At 37.4% G+C, this 18,767-nt stretch overlaps 1 protein-coding gene across 1 annotated transcript in view; it reads left to right on the forward strand.

Annotated features, from left to right (window-relative positions):
* Positions 1 to 4,163: 4,163 nt before the first annotated feature.
* USP6NL (USP6 N-terminal like) overlaps positions 4,164 to 18,767 on the forward strand; it is a 153,973-nt gene continuing 139,369 nt past the window's right edge. Inside the window, exons 1-2 of the mRNA XM_044229336.1 lie at positions 4,164 to 4,187; positions 6,098 to 6,184. Of these exons, the coding sequence (XP_044085271.1) occupies positions 6,181 to 6,184 (4 nt within the window). The 5' untranslated portion in view covers positions 4,164 to 4,187; positions 6,098 to 6,180. The remainder of the gene's footprint in view (positions 4,188 to 6,097; positions 6,185 to 18,767) is intronic.

Raw genomic sequence — 18,767 nt, forward strand, 5'->3', positions numbered from 1 at the left:
GCGCCCCATGTTGTGTTACTTTTATTTATAATCATTTCACTTATGAATTTTATTGGAAATTTTTTGCTTTTTTATATGGAAATATCATAAAATATTATGTTTATACAAAAAACTGTGTGTAAGGTGTGTTACATAATGATGTCTGTACTATCTGGCCCTTCAACTTAAATGATAGGAGAACATGATCTGTACCCTTTAGGATCGCATCTCTGCTTCTCCTCTATCCCACTATTTGTCCTCAGGAAACCAGCAGCCTCAACATTCAGGTCTAACATTCTCTTGCTTTTCTGTTAAAGTATATGTCTATATGTCCCTAAACAACTTATTGTTAATTTTATGTATTTTGGAAATTCATGTAAATAGATCACTATATGAGTGTGTATATGTTCATAAATTTAGTGAGTAAAGTTTTCTAGTAAAACTAAAACTCACAAATTGAATTTACATTTAAAGTTAATGTCCTTCTTCTCTGTATTAGTCATCTTTTGCAGTAATAATGCTTTGTAACAAACCACTGCAAAATTCCAGTAGTGTAAAATGACACACATTTTTTTTTTTTTTAGCTCATGGGTTTGGCAGTCTCTGCTAGGTGTGGCTGGCTTTGTCTATAAGCTGTGGGGTGGGTTCGGTTATATGCTAGGTGTCTACTCATTCTAGGTCCAGTAGCTATCTGGGGTGTGTGGTCGGAGAGCAAGAGAACTCAGACAAGCACAGTGCTCTTAGAATCTCCACTTAGGACCGGTGCAGTGTCAGTCCAACATGTGTATGGTCAAGTCCCCAAATCCATGAGGTGGGGAGTATATGCCCCTCCTGGGGAAGCCACAGCAAGAGCGGTGGGGGAAGGAAGACGAAGGAACAAAAGACAGTGTCTGCCATATCTTCCTTCTGAATAACAGCATAAAAACTTGGGATATTTCCATTCTTATTACCTCCCTTCTAGATTACATGCTGTTGGTCAGTACTTTAACTCCTTTGTTTTTGTTTTTGTTTTTGGTAACTCCTAATTTAGAAATCTTATCTCAAATACTTGTTTGCATTTAGTCATGTTTACAGTTTTTTTCTCACCATCCTTTCCTGTATTTCACTCCTTTTTGGCATCATTTTCCCACTTTGTGACTATAGTTTTGGAAGCATCCTTACCGAGGATCTGTTTACTGTATATTCTGTATATATCTGAAATTTTCTTTATTTTGTCATTTTTCTCGAAAAGATAGTTTAGCTGAGTATATAATTATAGCTAACGTTTCTTCCTCTTAGAACTTTGAAGATATTATTCTAGTGTCTTCTGGCTCCTGTTGCAGTTAATAAATTAGGTGTAAGTCTGTTGCTTTGTAAGCAATCTGTCTTTTGTTTCTGGTTGTTTTTAAGAACTCTTTGTATTTGATGTTTCACAGTTTCACAATGATATCTCTCAGGGTCAGTTTCCATTTTATTTATACTTTCTGGAATTTGCTGAACTTGAGTCTGTACATTAGTATCTTTCATCAATTCAGGAAAATTCTTAGCTGTTCTCTTTTTGCAGATTATCACTCCCTCATTCTTAATGTTCTCTTTCTAAAACTCCACTTAGATATACATATTAGATGTTTTAATTTGTTTTTCATGTCCCTTAATCTTCCTTTATGTTTTTTATCTTTCTTTGTTGGATTTTGGGTAATTTTAGATCTGTCTTCCGGTTCAGGGGCATCTTGGCAGGCTTAGTTGGGAGACCATGTGACTCTTGATCTGTGGATTGTGAATTTGAGCCCTGTGTTGGGTATAGAGATTTCAACAAAAATAAATTAACCTAAAAAAAAAAAAGTTATCAGATCTATCATCTAGTCCATTAATTCTCTGTTTACCAGAACCTACTTTGCTGAACTTGTCTATTGAGGTTTAATTTTAGTTATCCTGTTTTTCACCTGATTCTTTTCCTAATCTGTTGCCTTCTTTTTTGCTCGTATTTTCCATTTCCTGTTGTATTTTGGAACATTACTGTCCTTTCCTTTTTAACTGTTTGTGATTACTTAATTCTCTTGAATCTCGCTTATGCCTGTTTTTAAAAGTTTGAGCTAATTTTTACTGTAACTGTATCTGTGGAAATGCTTGTGAGACCTGGCTTACGAGTGCTTTCTCCCAGAAAGAATTTGTGGTTTGAGGACATTGTTAAACCAGGGTGACTTGATTTCTAGGCTTGAGACTTTTATAACATGCAAGTGTATGGATTTGAACTTGAAACTTGTGTGAAGTTTGATTTTGGTTACAGATCTACAGTGAATTCTCTCTTCCCCTTCTCCAAATACAAATAAACCTAGACTCAGGAGAAAATTCTCCTTCATCCTTCCTTTGGGACAGATTTTTTTTTTTCATAGTTTATTCTTTTTATTGAAGACGTAGTTCTTCAGGGGCAGGCTTTATATGCTTAACTGTAGTCTGACTTCCCATGTTGTACAGTGTGAAGCTTTGACTTTGTCCCATGCATGACTGTCAACACTGAAAGCCCTTCAGCATTGTCCAGTAGATTTTCTGTGATGATGGAAATGTTACACATCTCTGCTAATACAGCAACCAGTAGCCACATTAGAAATCCTGTAGTATGACAAAGGAATGGAATTTTAAATTTTACATGGTGTTAATGAATTTAAATTTTAAAAGTTATGTGTGGCTAGTGGCTACAGTATTGGACAGTGCAGCTTGGTTATGGGAGATTGTCAAATGCCTCTAAGGCCGTTGCTGGCAACATTGCCTACTGATCATTCTCTTTTGTGCTCCTGTTCATGTTTTTGGTCTCTAAGGATTTCTCTTAGTTGCTTATGAGCTTTGCTATGCACTTAAAAGAATAAACCTTGTATTTTATAAAATATGTTTGATGTCATGTCGCAAGAGGGTTGGTTCCCAGTCCATTTGGACATGAGAATCTCAGACACAAGTACCTGACAACTGTATTTTTAGTTGGAGAGGTACTTATCTTGAATGATAAAAATTGGAAAGTTTGATTTTTTTTATTTGTATTTTTTTATTGTGGTAAAATATACACAAGATTTAACATTTTAACCTTTTTTAAGTACCCAGTTCAGTGGTTTTAAGCACATTTACATTGATGTACAACCATCACTATCCATTTCCAGAACTCTTCTCATCTTCCCAAACTGAAATTCTGTCCCCATTAAACACCAACTCCCATTTTCCCCACCCCCCAGCTTCTGGCAGCCACCATTGTACTTTCTGTCCCTGAATTTGACTTTTTGAGGTGCCTTATGTAAGTGGAATAATAGGATGTTCATCTTACATAGGAATGGCTTATTTCACTTAGCATAATTGTTCTCAAGATTAAATTGGATTTTCTAAAATTATAATTTGTGATGAGAGTGAAAGGAGGGGGAGAGTCTATCAGCTTGCAGTGGACATTGACATTCTTGTGTATTTCTTTCAGTAGAAGTTCATCAACAATCAAATAAGTTACTGTGAGTTTGGTCTCCTGAAAGAATATTATTAGAAACAATAGAATGTGATACCATATGTTGTGGTTCATAATTCTGTTCAATTTAAGTTTTAACATAATTAACATAGGGACCGCTGAGCTCGTTCTAGAATAGATTATCTGGTGTTATAAAAAGCAGAAGTCCTTTCAGATCCTTTGGGAGGTTTTAACTGTCTAAAAGTATCAGGAATTATTTTTAGGTCATGTAGTGCCTGCAATAAAGAAAAGGGTTTGGTGGAGTTTGCTTTACTTTTAAGTAGACCCTGAGTGCCCAGTCAGGATGGGTTGGGTATCCTTACTTAGGCCGGCTCGTCATTCATGTCTATCAAGTTTTGTCAGAAAAGTTAGAGGAGTCACTTGAAAGAACCAGGATTAGGTTCACATGATTATAAATTCTCATGCTGAGAATGAACAGCTTGGCACAAGTTCCTAGAAAATGAGTTTAAAGGCCAGATTTTGTGGAAATATGCCAACATACCTTTTATGCGAAGCTGTGGAATTAAGACAAATTACTTTTTTTTTTCCCCTCTTGGATGGTGTGAAAAACAAAGATAGTTTTTTTTTCTTTTTTGTATGTCCAGTGGGAGGGAATAGCATTTAGAGAAGGAGAAAGAGAATGCGCACATTTTATGCCATGTTCTTCTGAATTGCCGTGTTGCTTGAAGAGTTCCCAGACTACCTGCTTTGAGAGCAGATAGAAGACCTGCATTTCAAAGCTGTGATTAGGGTAAAGAATCTTAAACCAGTGTATTCAGTTATAAGTAATTTCAAAGTATATTACTAACTAAGAACTATTCCATGACATTGCGCAGTCATTCCGGTACATGCATTGTTGCAGATTTGTAAGGTATATTCATCACTTTAAATGGCAAGATTATCAATGCACTGTTTATGAGTTTTATTATCCTGGCATTTTTGAAGTTACTAATTTCAGTGCTAAGAAAATTCTTGATATTTTAGGAACTTCAAGTCTTGAATACGTATTTGTTCAGCATTTTATGGTTATGGGTAGGAGGGGCGCACTTCTTAGTGCATTGTGCTTTGATGTTGCCCTTTAGGAATTTTAAATTTAAGATTGAAAACTTCAACATAAACAGGATAAAAAGTCCCCAGCTAAAGAGACTCTTAGAGAGGAAGGGAACTTCTGGATCATCTACCAACGTTAATCTCCTTTGTGTATCTGTGACGTGGGGTTGCCTTTCCATGACGTCATCATTCAGCATGTTCCGGGGGTCAGCGTGTCTGACCTCATAGTGCCCTGGGAGGGAAAACAGGTCTGATGGACCCTGTGAAGTACCATCAAGAGAGTGTATTTATAGTGAGAAGCTTACATCCCGTATTCTAAAACTAACATGTAGATTATATGTTGTTTTAGATTTTCCATACAACTTCTCATTTCCTTTGGGATAAGTGGGTTATCTGGAAATGAAAATCATAGTATTTACTGCATAGATAAAGAAGAAAGCGTGTGGGGTGGGGGTCAGGTGATTATGCAGCAGCTCCATGATTATATGCCGTTGCTAATTACAGCCTGCGAGTCATGCTGCGCATACAGATTTTCATTTTGTAAATTTGTATTTCTCATGTATGTTACATGGCACGAGTAAAGAAGTATATAGATGAGACAAGCATTATTTCTTCAAAAAATGTTACCTGAACTTTAATCGATTTCAGAATCAGAGGTCCTTAGTACTAGGCTATTTTCTTAATCGTCTTAGAAGATAATCGTCACTTCTTGTAGTTGCAAAAAGTAGTTTATCAGTTAGTGAAGAAAGCTGTACATGAGGAAGCACAGTGCAAATTTTATACCAAATTTTAATTTATCTGTGGAATCTTATTATTAGATCTGGGAGGCACTTATCATCCATGGATATGTTGAAATACAGCATTAATCTTTATGCCTCATTTAAAAAAATATGTTAATGAAGTAAGGAAGATACAGTTTGTATTTATACTAATACAGGTTGATGCTTTATCTTACCTTGAAGTGAAAAGAACCAAATATGAAATGTTTTATGCAGTATTTTTGAAGTGTATTTTAAGAATACTTACAGAAAATCCCTTGAAAGGAAACGTGCCCCACATAGTTGCATAGATGTAATGGTGTTGTGTGGTGAGAGAATTTTTCTATTTTGCTGCTGTTTACAGTTTTTTAAAACAATGAAACGATATTTTATAATGAGGAAAATGCCCAATATTAGAGAAGGCTTATAGGAATAACTTTGGTCGTTTTATTTTGATAGTTTATATGAATTATTTATGTGTAATCCAAATAAATCTAGCAGCTGTGATGTGCTATATCTACCCGATATGGAGTGCTTCCTTTCTAGGACTCACTTATGTGGGAAAGGGGGAAGGAATAAGATTTTAGTAAGTGAAGACCAAGGACACCTGTTAATAAGTTTCTGTGTGATAATTACTTTATACACACTATTTGCTTTTGAGATAACTTCTTACAAAGGAAAAGATGAATGTTAAAGATTGATAGGTCTTTTTTTTAATATTTAGATGACACCAGAGGGTTCTTTTAGAAATAGAAAATTGTCGAAATGATTATTTTCATTTCCTTTTAGAAGATTTTATTTTAAATGCTGACCTTTAGAAAAGATGATTTCTTTCTCTTTGTTTTCTGACCAGGACATGTATTCTTCTGAGAAGATTTGGGCAGCAGATTCTGGTTTATTCTCCGATCGGGACAGCCTACAGGGACATTTCCAGTCATGAGTAAGTGTTCATCTTTGTTTAATTTCAGGGGCCTCAGGAGCATTTGTGGAGTACTCAAAGAGAAGAAAAAGTTTGTTATGGGACAGACTGGAATTATGTCACTTCAACAGAGATTGTATAATCTGGTTCAGCCCAGTTGTGCACCTGTCTCTGTTAGAACAAGGAGATCCTTTCTGATGTTTCATTTATTTGGAGAAGTTAGATGTACTGAGGAAATCTGTGTCATTAATTTCTTGGCTGATTTAGTTCTGTTCCCCAAATATTCTGTTGACTAGTCATTGGAAAGGGACTTGTTAGAAATATGAAGAGGGAAACAGACTCATAAATATAGAGGACAAGCTAGTGGTTGCCAGAGGAGAAGTGGGTGGGGGAAAAAGAAAGAAATTTGAAGAGGGAAAATTTAAGTTTAAGTTAACCTAATTAGCAGAGGTTTAATTGTGTGAAGCTTAATCATTAGATAACATGGGTCAGTATTGTATTTAAGAAAAAAAAAAGAAAGATGTCTTTGATAGTGTCTTTGGTGGAATGAGAACCAAGTATATCCTAAAAGACTTCGCAGATTTGATACAGATTATATGTTCTCAGTTTAAGGGGATTTTACTATATGTAATATTTTCTGCCATTCCAATCCACTATTTCCAATGAGGAGGAGAGCTGGATTTTACTCTTTTGTATTAACTGTTTACTTTTAGAGAGTGAGGGAAGAATTAAGATTTTTACCCTAACTGTGATCATATGATAGTTTTGATGTACTTTTTAAAAAGTACAGAATTTCTGGTTACGAGAACTTCGGAATAGAGTGAGCATTTCCTACTGGGGAATGTAATGTTGGAGAGTTCAAAAATTTTCACATGTAATTCATAATGATTATATTTATTTTAATACGAATAGTTATTCTTAACATCGATTGAAATAATTAGGCTGTTTTTGACAAATGAAAATGAGGCTGTTGTTATTGTGAAATCTTTGAGTGCTTTCTGCTAAGAATAATATTGCAAGAAGTGAGCTCTGATTTTTGAGACTTTTCCGTGGGCTACTTTGTCAGTGGTGTGCTTTGAATAAACTAGGATAGTTTGCTAGATGAGTTCAAATACCGATTAGAGGAGAAGCAGCTTTTGATATTTCCACTCCATTGATACGAAATTTTGTCGAACGTTTGTCTACCAAAGAGTGCCTGCTCATAGTAAAGATGGAAGTAGGAATTTATGAAGGCTAAGAAATGTCAGGCATTTTAACTTAAAAATGCTTACTTCATTTTGGGAAATTTTCATTTTACTTTGGAATCTTAGTGCTCAGTTAGCATCACCATTACAGAGTTCTTTGAGGCCGGGTACACTCTGTCTTTCATTTTTGAATCTCAGAGTCTAACAGTGTCCTGTACGCCGCTGCCCTTAGAAATTCAGAGCCCTGTGTGGACAAGGGCAGAGGTGAGGGATAGCTCGTTAGGTGACTAATAATAAATTGTCTGAACCTTGTACAAGTTTTTACTTGCAAACACAATGGCTGTATTTCATTTGTAAGATTTTTGTCTTTTTTTATATCCATTAGTTCTTTTCTCATTTCTGCTTGTTTTTATTTAAAAAATTTGGTTCTTTTATTAGTCTTGTATCTCTTTGTGGATCTTTATGTGCTTATTTTGAAGTCTCTTTCAGATCACTTGATTATTTTTTGTTTTGTCTCCGGTGAATTTATATTGTGGTTGTTGATGCTGTTGGCGTTTTCATCATGTTCTGCAATTTTGCAGGCTCATTCTGATGAAAATTCTTTCTCTTTCTCCTAGGTCTTTGTCTTTTTGTGATTTTCCCTGCTGGTCTGGCAGCTTTCCTGCCTTTGGAGTTCCCAGATCAGAATCAGGTCTTGTGTTAGTGGATCAGAGCACCAGCCCCGTGGTGGTGCTGGTGATATCACAGATTCTCTCACCGAGTCAGCTGGCATTAGGTCAGCAACTTCCTCAGTGGGGGCTTCAGCACGCTTAGCAAAAAAACCTTCTTCAGTCCAGTTTCATAATCCAGGACGAGTGCCACCCCTGCCCCTGGTTTTAGGCAAGGACCCTGCTTCGCACGGAACTCCTTTATGTACAGTTACCCCATGGGATTTACTTCCTGCTGCCTTTTCCTGCTTTGGGGCCTCACACTTGGTGTTCCTGTTAGATTTCTGATCGAGAGATGTTGAACATGTTTAGGGGCATAGGTGGGTCATTTTAGTGACTTCTTTTTTATGTTTTATCTGGTTACTTCTCTGCGTATTGTGAAGACCAGAGAGTCATAAAGAGTGAACATATAGTTGGAAGTTTATGAACATAAAGTTCAAACTTCTTACTTTGCGTTGAAGATTAAAAACCCCCCAGCCAGTTTCTGCTTAGTTCCCCAGCTCCTAGGGTTCCTCTTTGTTATCCTTGCATCACGTTTCCTTGCTAGTCGAGCCCCATCATGCTTCCTCCTGTAGCACCCTGCTTGCCTCACCCTAGTTCCTGTCCTACTCTTCAAAATCACACGGTTGTTCATTCTTATTTTCATGTAGTGTAAGATCCTTGAGGCCAAAGATTTTTATTACTAGCATGAAACACTTTTCCTGGCACATAATAGGTGCTCAATAAATAACGCATGGCTTTGGGTGTTCCTAAGTAACATCCTTTAGTATGGGGTAGCTGTTCCATGTGTTACTATCTTTAGGTGAAATTTAAGCTGATCCCATGTGAAGGGAGATTGAGGGCCGGGGTGAGGGGGTGGAGAGAGAGAGAGAGAGAGTGTGTGTGTGTGTGTGTGTGCGCGCGCGCTTGTGTGTGTGGAGTGTGGCATAGGATAGAGTGTTGGCGAGGAAGTGAGACAGTGTGAGAAAGGCATGAAGGCATAACTATGCGTGGTTGAGCATTTGGGAGCATAGAAATGAGGAATGACGTAGAGACAGGGAGAGAGAAAGCTGGAGGAGGTGTAGTCAGGGTCTGGGGCAGGGACGTTCCAGAAGTTCGCACTTCACCCTGCAGGGCTTAAGGAGCTGTTGAAGGATTTCAGTTAGGGGAGCAACTGAAAATTTCATTATGGAAAAATTACTCTGACAAATAGACATTTTTGTTAGATATAAGTTAAAAAGATTGGTCATAGGCTGTATTTGCCTTGTAGCTTTTTTCTTAGTTTTCAGCCCATTTTAGACTTTCTTTGAAGTAGGCTGTGAGTTTCTCATTCTTGCCAATGTGATGGCTTTCTGTACTGACAGAAGTCATTCTTGAGTAGACCACTGTGACCATAGGTTAGGGAGTGTTACTGTGTCTGTGTTAAGATATAGTTTTTAGGGGGTTGTAAGTTTTCAAAATGGTGGAAACTGAATATACCAGAGTTTTGGTTTTTGAAAAAAAAAAAAAATAGTGAAGAATCATAGTACAGGTTAAAAAATAGGAAGATACATCTTTGAAGTCTAGATAGGATTTCCAAACCTGCATCTGGGTGAGAATGATGGGTAACTAAAGTTTTGGGGTTTTTTTTTGTTTGTTTGTTTTCTTCAGTATTTCTGTAGAGATTAAAAGAAAGGTTGATACTTGTTATGTCTGGGTGGGTTTTTCTCAGAAGCATTTCCTAGCCCTTTCCGTGTCATGAACTGTGTGGTGGAAGTTGCCCTGCATGCGGGTAAGCTGATGGAGCTGTGCGGGGCTCCGAGGCAGTGGGCTCTGCCCCCTCAGACCAGGCTTGTGCCCAACTGTCCTGTAAGCGGCAGGGATCCCTTCTCTGCACACGTGGGCACCCTGGGCACACCTGGGCACACCTGGGCACCCTGGTTGGGATGCCCCAAGCTAAACCCTAGAGAACTGCTTAAATGTTTTAAAATGTTTTTCAGCTTTTGCTCTAGATTTTTATATATTCTGCCCCATTTTGAGGCAAGATATTTATCTGGTGGAAGATGTATTATGTGTGTGCTATGAGTTGTGCATTTCATTGTGGATTGTTGACTATTACAATCCACAAAAAGCCTTTTGATTTTTAGTGCTTAAATTGTTTCTGTTTTTCTGTATTTGCATATGTTGCAATGTTAAACACTTGTCAACTTTTTTTTTTTCTTCAAAGTTTTGTTTTATCAGGTAGGTGGTGCCCAAGATAAAGTATTTATCTGAAAGTTGTTATATTTAAACTGGGCTATAATTTGTAATGGACCTCTTAGATCTTTAATGGAGATTGTAACAACAGGAGTTGTTACACAGCATTGTACAACAGTTTCCAGATGATTATTTTGGTGGAACGGGTTAAACAAAAACAAGCCTAAAAAACACCAAAACCCAAAAATGATGATTTAGGGTACTATTTAATTTTATTTTAACATGAAAAAAATAAAGTATCTTATCTCCTCTACTATTTGTAAATTTTATCATACATACTGTATTTCATTTTCTTTAGGAAACTTTGGTTCTGTGAGTCATAATGACATATTTTCTAAGAGAGGACTTCTGTGTCAAGTTTCTTCTGACTTGGCAATCCAGGAGTGAATCTTGCACTGGAGTGTTTGATCCGCCCTTTGGCCTAAATAAAGGAGTGAGTTTTTTGAGGTCACTTCTGAATATGAAACATTTCTCATTTAAGTGAGGAGAAAGTAATGGCAGTGAATAATTTGGGGTGTAATCTGTTTGTGGCTTTCTAACAGAGTAGGAACAAATACCTTCATTCTGCGGAGCAGTACACTTTAAGTTCATGCTGAAGTGAGAACAATTTAATATTTGTTAGAACAGATAATGTTATAAATAAGTGATAGATTACTTAGTCCTTCAGTGGTGGCAGAAGGATTCTTCTGAGTCTTACTAATGGAACGAATAATATAAGGCTTTCCCTAAGTACTGGCTGAAATTTCTGTGTAGGATAATTTTGAAGATATATATCTTGTTTTATGGAAGAGCTGTGTACCTTAGAAGATGGGTAGAGGTTACAGAAAAGAAAACTTACGTTGAATTGTGTTTTGAACACTGGGGTATTTGCATTTAACAGACTCTTGAAAGAAATCCCTTTGTAAAGTGTACATATCTATTTGTTATATTAAGACATTTATGCTTGATAAGTTTGGATTTTGGAAGATAAAATTTTAAATGTTACCTAAGTGAATATATACTTGACCCTTGAATAACACAGGTTTGAACAGGGCCAGTCCTCTTGTATCGTGGAAGTTTTGGATGAGTACGATATAGGACGCTATGGTGACAGATGGTAGGTAGGCCTGTGGAGAGCATAGCACACGGAGTTAGAGCTGTCTGACCCCTGTATGGTACCCTTGAAATAATGTAACAGTGTGTGGTGACTCTACTTAAAGAAATACAGCGCAGTACTCTAAATGTCTTTTCCTCTTGATTTTCATAATAGTTTCATCTCTCTAGCCTACTTTATTGTAGGAATACAGCACGCGGGACCTCTGAGGAAGTATATGTTAATCAATTCTGTATCTGTAAGGCTTCTCTTCCAGAGTACTTAACTATTAGTAGTTAAATTTTGGGGGACTCAGAAGTTAAAGGCAGATTTTCAAACTGTGTCAGGGTTCGGTGCCCTTAACTCCCACCACGTTCAAGGGTCAAGTGTAAAATCAGAATTTTCATGGGCGGGATGGGGATTTGGAAGTGTATGGAGAATTTCTGGTTGTCATAGTTACTGGGGAGACCTGCTGGCGTTTAGTGGGCTGGGCCAGGTCCAGTGTATACCAGTCTGTGTTGAGAAACAGCCTGTGTCTAAGCCATCAGAGCTGTGGCACAGTACACTGTAGGTGCGGTGGTGAAGAATGCCAGCAAAAATTGCTTCTCAGATAATTTATTTGATCAGTTTCTTAGTTTAAGGCACTTCACTGTGTTAGTACTGACATTTGAAAATGAAATAGACTTTACTTTTAGCTAATTTATCATCTTTTTGACCACTTGCTGCAAAAAAATGAGTAATTCTTAGTTTGGTAACTGTGGGAAATTTAACATGATTTTAATGTAGTATTTCTTATAGAGTATATTCAATTATAGCATTCAAATATAAGTATAGTATTAAGTTTTTATTGAGATGATTTGCATCATCTAGTGTCTTCTTGTTTCAATAGGTTTTCAAACTTGTAACAAGAAAAGTTGTAAAATTTTAGAACCCAAATTCTTCATATATCTTTTATCCAGTGTACCGATTGTTCACACTTTGTCCATTTAATTCTTTTTTTTTTTTAAGGTTTTATTTATTTGACAGAGAGAGATCACAAGTAGGCAGAGAGAGAGAGAGAGAGAGGAGGAAGCAGGCTCCCTGCCAATCAGAGAGCCAGATGCGGGACTCAATCCCAGGACCCTGAGATCATGACCTGAGCCGAAGGCAGAGACTTTAACCCACTGAGCCACCCAGGCGCCCCATGTCCATTTAATTCTTTCCTGGTCTCCTTTTTCTTCCTCTTTGTGTCACACACACTCACACATTTACATATATATAAAATAAATTGGTTTGTAGTTAAACAGAACATTTTCTATGAAAATCTAGTTTTCTTTTTTATCAGAAGTCATTTAAATTTGTAGCATAAATGTCACTTACTGTACTATTACAATATAATGTCAGTAAAGCTTCTTAATTACTTTTCCTAGCTAAATCTTAAAATTTCAAATCATTTACCTGCTATTGTTGTTTAAAAATGACATTATTTACATAGGTTTTGCAAGTCTGTCATTAACATTTTTGTTTTAAGCTACACTATATTGCATAATATAGATAAACTTGGTATCTAAATTAACTTTAATTAAAATTCGTTAGTATAACACAAACTAGTGCACTCCAGCCTCTTTATAATAGTTTTAAGATACTCTGTTTTTCTTTTTCTTTTTTTGACAGAGACATAGTGATAGAGGGAACAGAAGCAGAGGGAGCGGGAGAGGGAGAAAGCAGGCTTCTCTCGGAACAGGGAGCCCAATGCGGGGCCCAATCCCAGGATGCTAGGATCATGCCCTGAGCCGAAGGCAGATGCTTAACAACTGAGCCACTCCAGCACCCCAAGATACTCTGTTCTTAAGAGAAATTCTTTAAAATCCCATTTTGAGAGAGTAAGTTTTCCAGTAACAGTCTTCTTTAAGGGTCCCAGAGACCTGGATTGGCTTTGCTGTTAACTAGCCATGTTAGGTCTGGCCATTGGCTTGACCTCTTGAATGAGCCTCCACTCTCCGCCCCACGCCCCCCACACCTCCTGCTGCACCCTTGCCCATTTTCTTGTTTTAAATATGGGGACTGGCCTACATTGTCTGGAAGCCTTCTAGTTCTAAAATTTATGATAATATCTGTGAGAAAATTTTCATTTCCAATTTTGCCTGGTAGGAACACAGCTATTCAGTGAAACGAGAAATGCCTCTGTTCGACTAAATTAAGAAAACTTAAACATGCAGTTTTCAGGGTTTGGGGGCCTACATCTGTTGCTCCTTGTTGTCCTGGTTACTTTCAGAGGCACCTTGTTCCAACTGTAGGCACATGTTCTCTGTTCTTCCTGCTTATTCTCTAGGCAAGTAGAGATGGAGCAGAATATTTATTTAAAATTAATGCTCTTAAATATTCATCATGTTATCTCTTTCATTAATTTCAGAAAATATTTTGATTTATATGGCTTATACTTGAAGCGTGTTATTAGAATTGATGTACTGGCTTAAAATTTTCCATTTCTCTTTTACATTAACTTCTCTAAAAATGAATTTCTGTATGAAAATATTATGTAATGACTTTTGGTATTTCTCATTTATCGAAAGACATAGTGGAAAGCACACCTTAGTAAGTGATTTTTTTTTTTTTTTGGTACAGTTGTTTATACCAATTCAACAAAGGTAAAACCACATAAGGGAAGGTCTAAGGAAAAACACCTTACAACAATGGCACCGAGGAAGGCATAACTTTACGCTAGAAAATAGCTGTGTTACAAACCTTAAGTGAGAACTCAACTCACTTCAGAGGAGAGGAAAAAGGAAAAGAAAGGCTGTGTTGGATCATTTCTTCTACTTCTTGACTCACTGTATAAATTAGATCTGTGTAGAGGACAAGAGCTCATGCTGGATGCAGAACTCTCCTGAGTGCAAAGGCTGAAGTCTGAATTGAAAAATTTTGAGACATAAGTGAATTTTATGCAGAGGAGACTTGGCAAAGTGTCTTACTTCAACTATAACTAACATAAGTAAATGATACATATTATATGGTCTGGCTAATAAATCCACATATATTAATATTTAGTGTTTTTTTTTTTTAATAGAATCTGGACAGCTGTATATTACACTTTTTTGCCTTAAACATAAGTAGATGTTTTCTGGTAAGGGAATTTGAACCCGTCAACTTGTATGGTGCATGTTGTTATATAATTTTTTCCGCCTTTCCTAGAAGTGTGGAATTGATATTTCCAAGCCTGTATCTTTCTCCCTCAAAACTGATCTAAAATAGTGTTTTGATATTCCATTCTTTTTTTCTTTTTTGGAGATTGACAAGGTGACTATGAAAGTAATTCTTTCTAGCTTCTCATTAAAGCTGTTGGTTAGAAGGGGTCAGGAATAGAGTGAAAGGATCTTCCCTATTCTTCCCCTAGTCCAGTCTCCTTCTCCTACTTTGAGCACTGAGTCATAGGTTAGTTATTAAATTCGTGTTCAGAGATAGTGGTCATGTGTAGGCAGTTGATTGTAGAGTGCTATTTTTTGCCCCTGAATTCAGAAGCTGACTTTGCTGGCATTACCTAGGTACCCTGGAGTCGAACTAGTTTTCTTTCCTACTCACATGTTTGGATCATTCAGAATGTTAAAGCATTCACTTTAAACAGTGAAACATGGAAAGATTTCAGTAAGACACTGATGTACACTCATGTTTCATTTGTATTAAATTGTAGAGCATTTGGTGTCACAATGTCTTTTAAAAAATACAGTTGCCTATTGAAGATTCTAGAAGAATAGGATAGAAATGGAAGTTATAGGACATGTTAGTAAGGGTTTTGACAGTCAGTCTCCAGTAAAGTACTGTGTTTGATGTCTTCACTGGTTAACCTTGTTACGTTCTAATGCAAAGTGAAGTAGAATATGATTGATTCGAATCTAAAAGAAATTTGAGAATGCACACATGTACACACACACTAAGTTTTTATATAAATTCATAGTAGTTGGTGTTGTGTATTTTCTTTAGGTAATAACTTTTTGTCATTTTCTTTATGTATTATGTAGATCTAATGAGGTGGGATGTGTTCTGGATTAGGAAAGGAGGGGCTGGGTCTTACTAGTGTGGGAAGAACATTGCAAACTTGCAAACTTGTTTACTCATGACAATTTTGGTACCACAGAATTTCAATTTGATTTTCAAACCAGCTTGAATTTGTTGTTTTAACTGTATCAACATAACTTTATATGCCAAATGATTGATTGATACTATTAAAATATGATCACTGAAATGTATTTCATTGGCACGCTTTGTTATAAAAAAATGTTGTTTCTGATGGTAGAAATAACCTAGATGCTATTTAAAAGAAGGTTTCTTTACTGCTAAGTAAGGGGAAGTCTTCCTTGTCACAGAATCTCCTGAGGAAAGATGCTTCTCCATTGTCATGGTCTTGGTCCAGGTTACCTCGTATAGAGTCAGCAGGGTCATTTTGATTTTCTTGTTTTTACCCAAATCAGCCTTAGACCTTTTATGGGAACTTTGCACCTACATGTACCTATAGGTGTGTGTACTGATACATATGGGGAACATTGCCCAGGTCAGGAGAATCCACTCCAACTTTTTAGGTACCCAGACTGACTGTTAAGAAGAACTTGGGTCTCAAATGATTTCTTAGTAGAGGTAACTCTGTAGTTAAAAAAATTACTTTAAGATGTTTGATATGTGGGGCGCCTGGGTGGCTCGGTGGGTTGAGCTTCTCTCTTCCTTTGGCTTGGGTCATTGTCTCAGGGTCCTGGGATTTAGCTCAGCATTAGGCTCTCTGCTCAGTGGGGAGCCTGCTTCCCGCCCCCTCCGCCTGCCTCGCTGTCAAATTAAAAAATATATATATCTTTAAAAAATAATAAAATAAAACGTTTGATTTGTATTACAAAGGTGAAGTCATTCTTGTCTTTCCCCCTAAAATGTGCTGTAAAATTATTAGCCATCAGAGGTTTTCATCGAACTGTAGAGATGTGCTTTTCTAACTCAGTGCTGAACTGCATTCTGATGGAAAATGACAATGTTAAGATCTGCAAAGTTTTCCTTCTTATTTCTTCCTTTGATTAGAGTGTATCTCTTTTTAGCATGTGAAATTCTGCCTCTCTTTCCCAACCAGTGCAGCTTAATTTTTTTTAACAGGATCAATTCTTTATTTTTTTGTATTTCTGAAAATATATAAAAAATTTCATATATACAAAAAATTATTTTGTAACTCTTTGAAGTAGGTTGTGTGTATATCACACTCCTCTACCCATTTGTCCTTCAGCGTGTAGCTTTGGAGAACAAGGACATTCTTTTTCGTAACCACAGTAAAATGACTACATAGGTGAATTATGTTTATCTAGTCTACAGTCCTTCTGTTGTTGTTCTGTTTCCCAGCAGTGTCCTGGAGAGCAGATTTGCTGCCAGTGCAGGGCCCATCTGGGTGTTACCCACCAGCTTCATTCCCTTGTTGGCCTTCTGTAGTCTCCTTGAACCTGGGACAGTCCCTCAGGAATTCCTAATCTTTCACAATACTGGTGTTTAGAGTAGCCCTCAGGTGTGGGTTGTCAGCGGGGGGGGGGGGGGGGGGGGATGTCCTCTAATGAATGGGGTCTTTCCGAACGTGTGTGATGGTTTGGAGGCATTCTTTCAGGAAGCTTGTCTGGAAGAGAAAGGAAGACAGTATGGTGATCTCTCTGCTTTTTTCCATTTAGCTCTTTAACAGAAAAAATTCCCATTTCTTCCTTAGTTGAAATAGGATTCATAATGTTGCATAAGAATGGGATTTATTGTCTGCTTTACTAGTTTGTTTTGCTTTTATTTTGAAGGCTTGAGAAAAAAGGTGGTGAGATATTTTCTAGAATATGAGATTGACCCAGAAAGGGGACAGCATTCAACTTTTATTGAGAGAAGTTTCTTTCTGCACAATTCCCATTTTGAATTATGTTGACAAAATCTCAAGATGCTGTTGAACAAATATTTTGAAGGTAAAAGGTGTAGCAATATTGAATTGGCTTTGTAGCAGTAAACAGCGGAAGCTCTTTATCACTTGAGATCGCTTTTCTAAGGATTAGCTTTTCTTATAACCTGGTGCCTCTTTGTCTTTGTCCTAATAAATTTTCCTCAGCTAAAAATAGAATAAATGAACGTATCAAGACTGGTTCTCGTTAGGTTTTAGAGATTTATGGGTTATATTAGATTTTAATGTGAAATGTCAGGATAGTTACCATCTATAGTTACAACTCTTAAAAGTTTAATAATTGCAGGGTGTAGTGAAAGCTGGAAAATTTGGAATATTGCAGAGTATAAGAGATTTAAATCTTGCTTTTTCGACAACTTGGAGACACATGATGCTGTAAATTGATTTCTTAAAAGAAGAGTGATGGTGTTAAATCTGATTTTTAAGACAAATTTTAAGGAAGGGAATATATAATTTTGAATAAATAATATCTTTTAGAATGAGCGTCTCCTGGTATACTACTGTGGGGTTGGTCTTTGGGGATATAGACGAGAACAAGACGAACGTGGTCGGTGGCCTCTAGAGCACAGAACTTGTGGGGAAGACGAGTAATGCACAAGTAGCATGGTATGATTAATATGAAAAGGGGAAATGCAGGAATCTGGGGGTGCAAGGGAACCTATCTGCAGGAAGGGCAGGAGGACTACTGTTAGGAAATCACATTCCAGCTGAGGTCTGGCTAAGTGAAGAGGAGGAGGGAGAGATTTTGTTTGGTCTTGTTTTTTTTAAGATTTATGTATTTATTTATTTGAGAGAAAGAGCATGGTCCTGCATGCGATAGGGGAGGGGCAGATGGAGGGACTCTTTCAAGCAGTCTCGGAGCTGAGTGCAGAGCCGATGTGGAGCTTGATCTTCCATAACCCCTTCCCCCTCTCCCGACCCCCCTCCCCCCAGCAACCCTCAGTTTGTTTTGTGAGATGAAGAGTCTCTTATGGTTTGTCTCCCTCCCGATCCCATCTTGTTTCATTGATTCTTTTACTACCCCCCCAAATCCCCACGTTGCATCTCCTCTTCCTCATATCAGGGAGATCATATGATAGTTGCCTTTCTCCGATTGACTTATTTCACTCAGCGTAATACCCTCTAGTTCCATCCACGTCGGCACAAAGGGCAAGATTTCATTTCTTTTGATGGCTGCGTAGTATTCCATTGCGCGCGCGCGCGTGTGTGTGTGTGTGTGTGTGTGTGCGCTGCGTGCACACAGTGTCTTCTTTATCCATTCATCTGTTGATGGACATCTAGGTTCTTTCCATAGTTTGGCTATTGTGGACATTGCTGCTATAAACATTCGGGTGCACGTGCCCCTTCGGATCACTGCATTTGTATCTTTAGGGTAAATACCCAGTTGTGCAATTGCTGGGTCATAGGGTAGCTCTATTTTCAGGGACCTATGAGATCTTGATCTGAGCCGAAACCAAGAGTCCGTGCTTATCCTTCTGAGCCACCCAGGTGCCCTGGG

This window comes from Neovison vison, chromosome 12 (assembly GCF_020171115.1).
Source record: "Neovison vison isolate M4711 chromosome 12, ASM_NN_V1, whole genome shotgun sequence".
NCBI classification, from domain to species: domain Eukaryota; kingdom Metazoa; phylum Chordata; class Mammalia; order Carnivora; family Mustelidae; genus Neogale; species Neogale vison.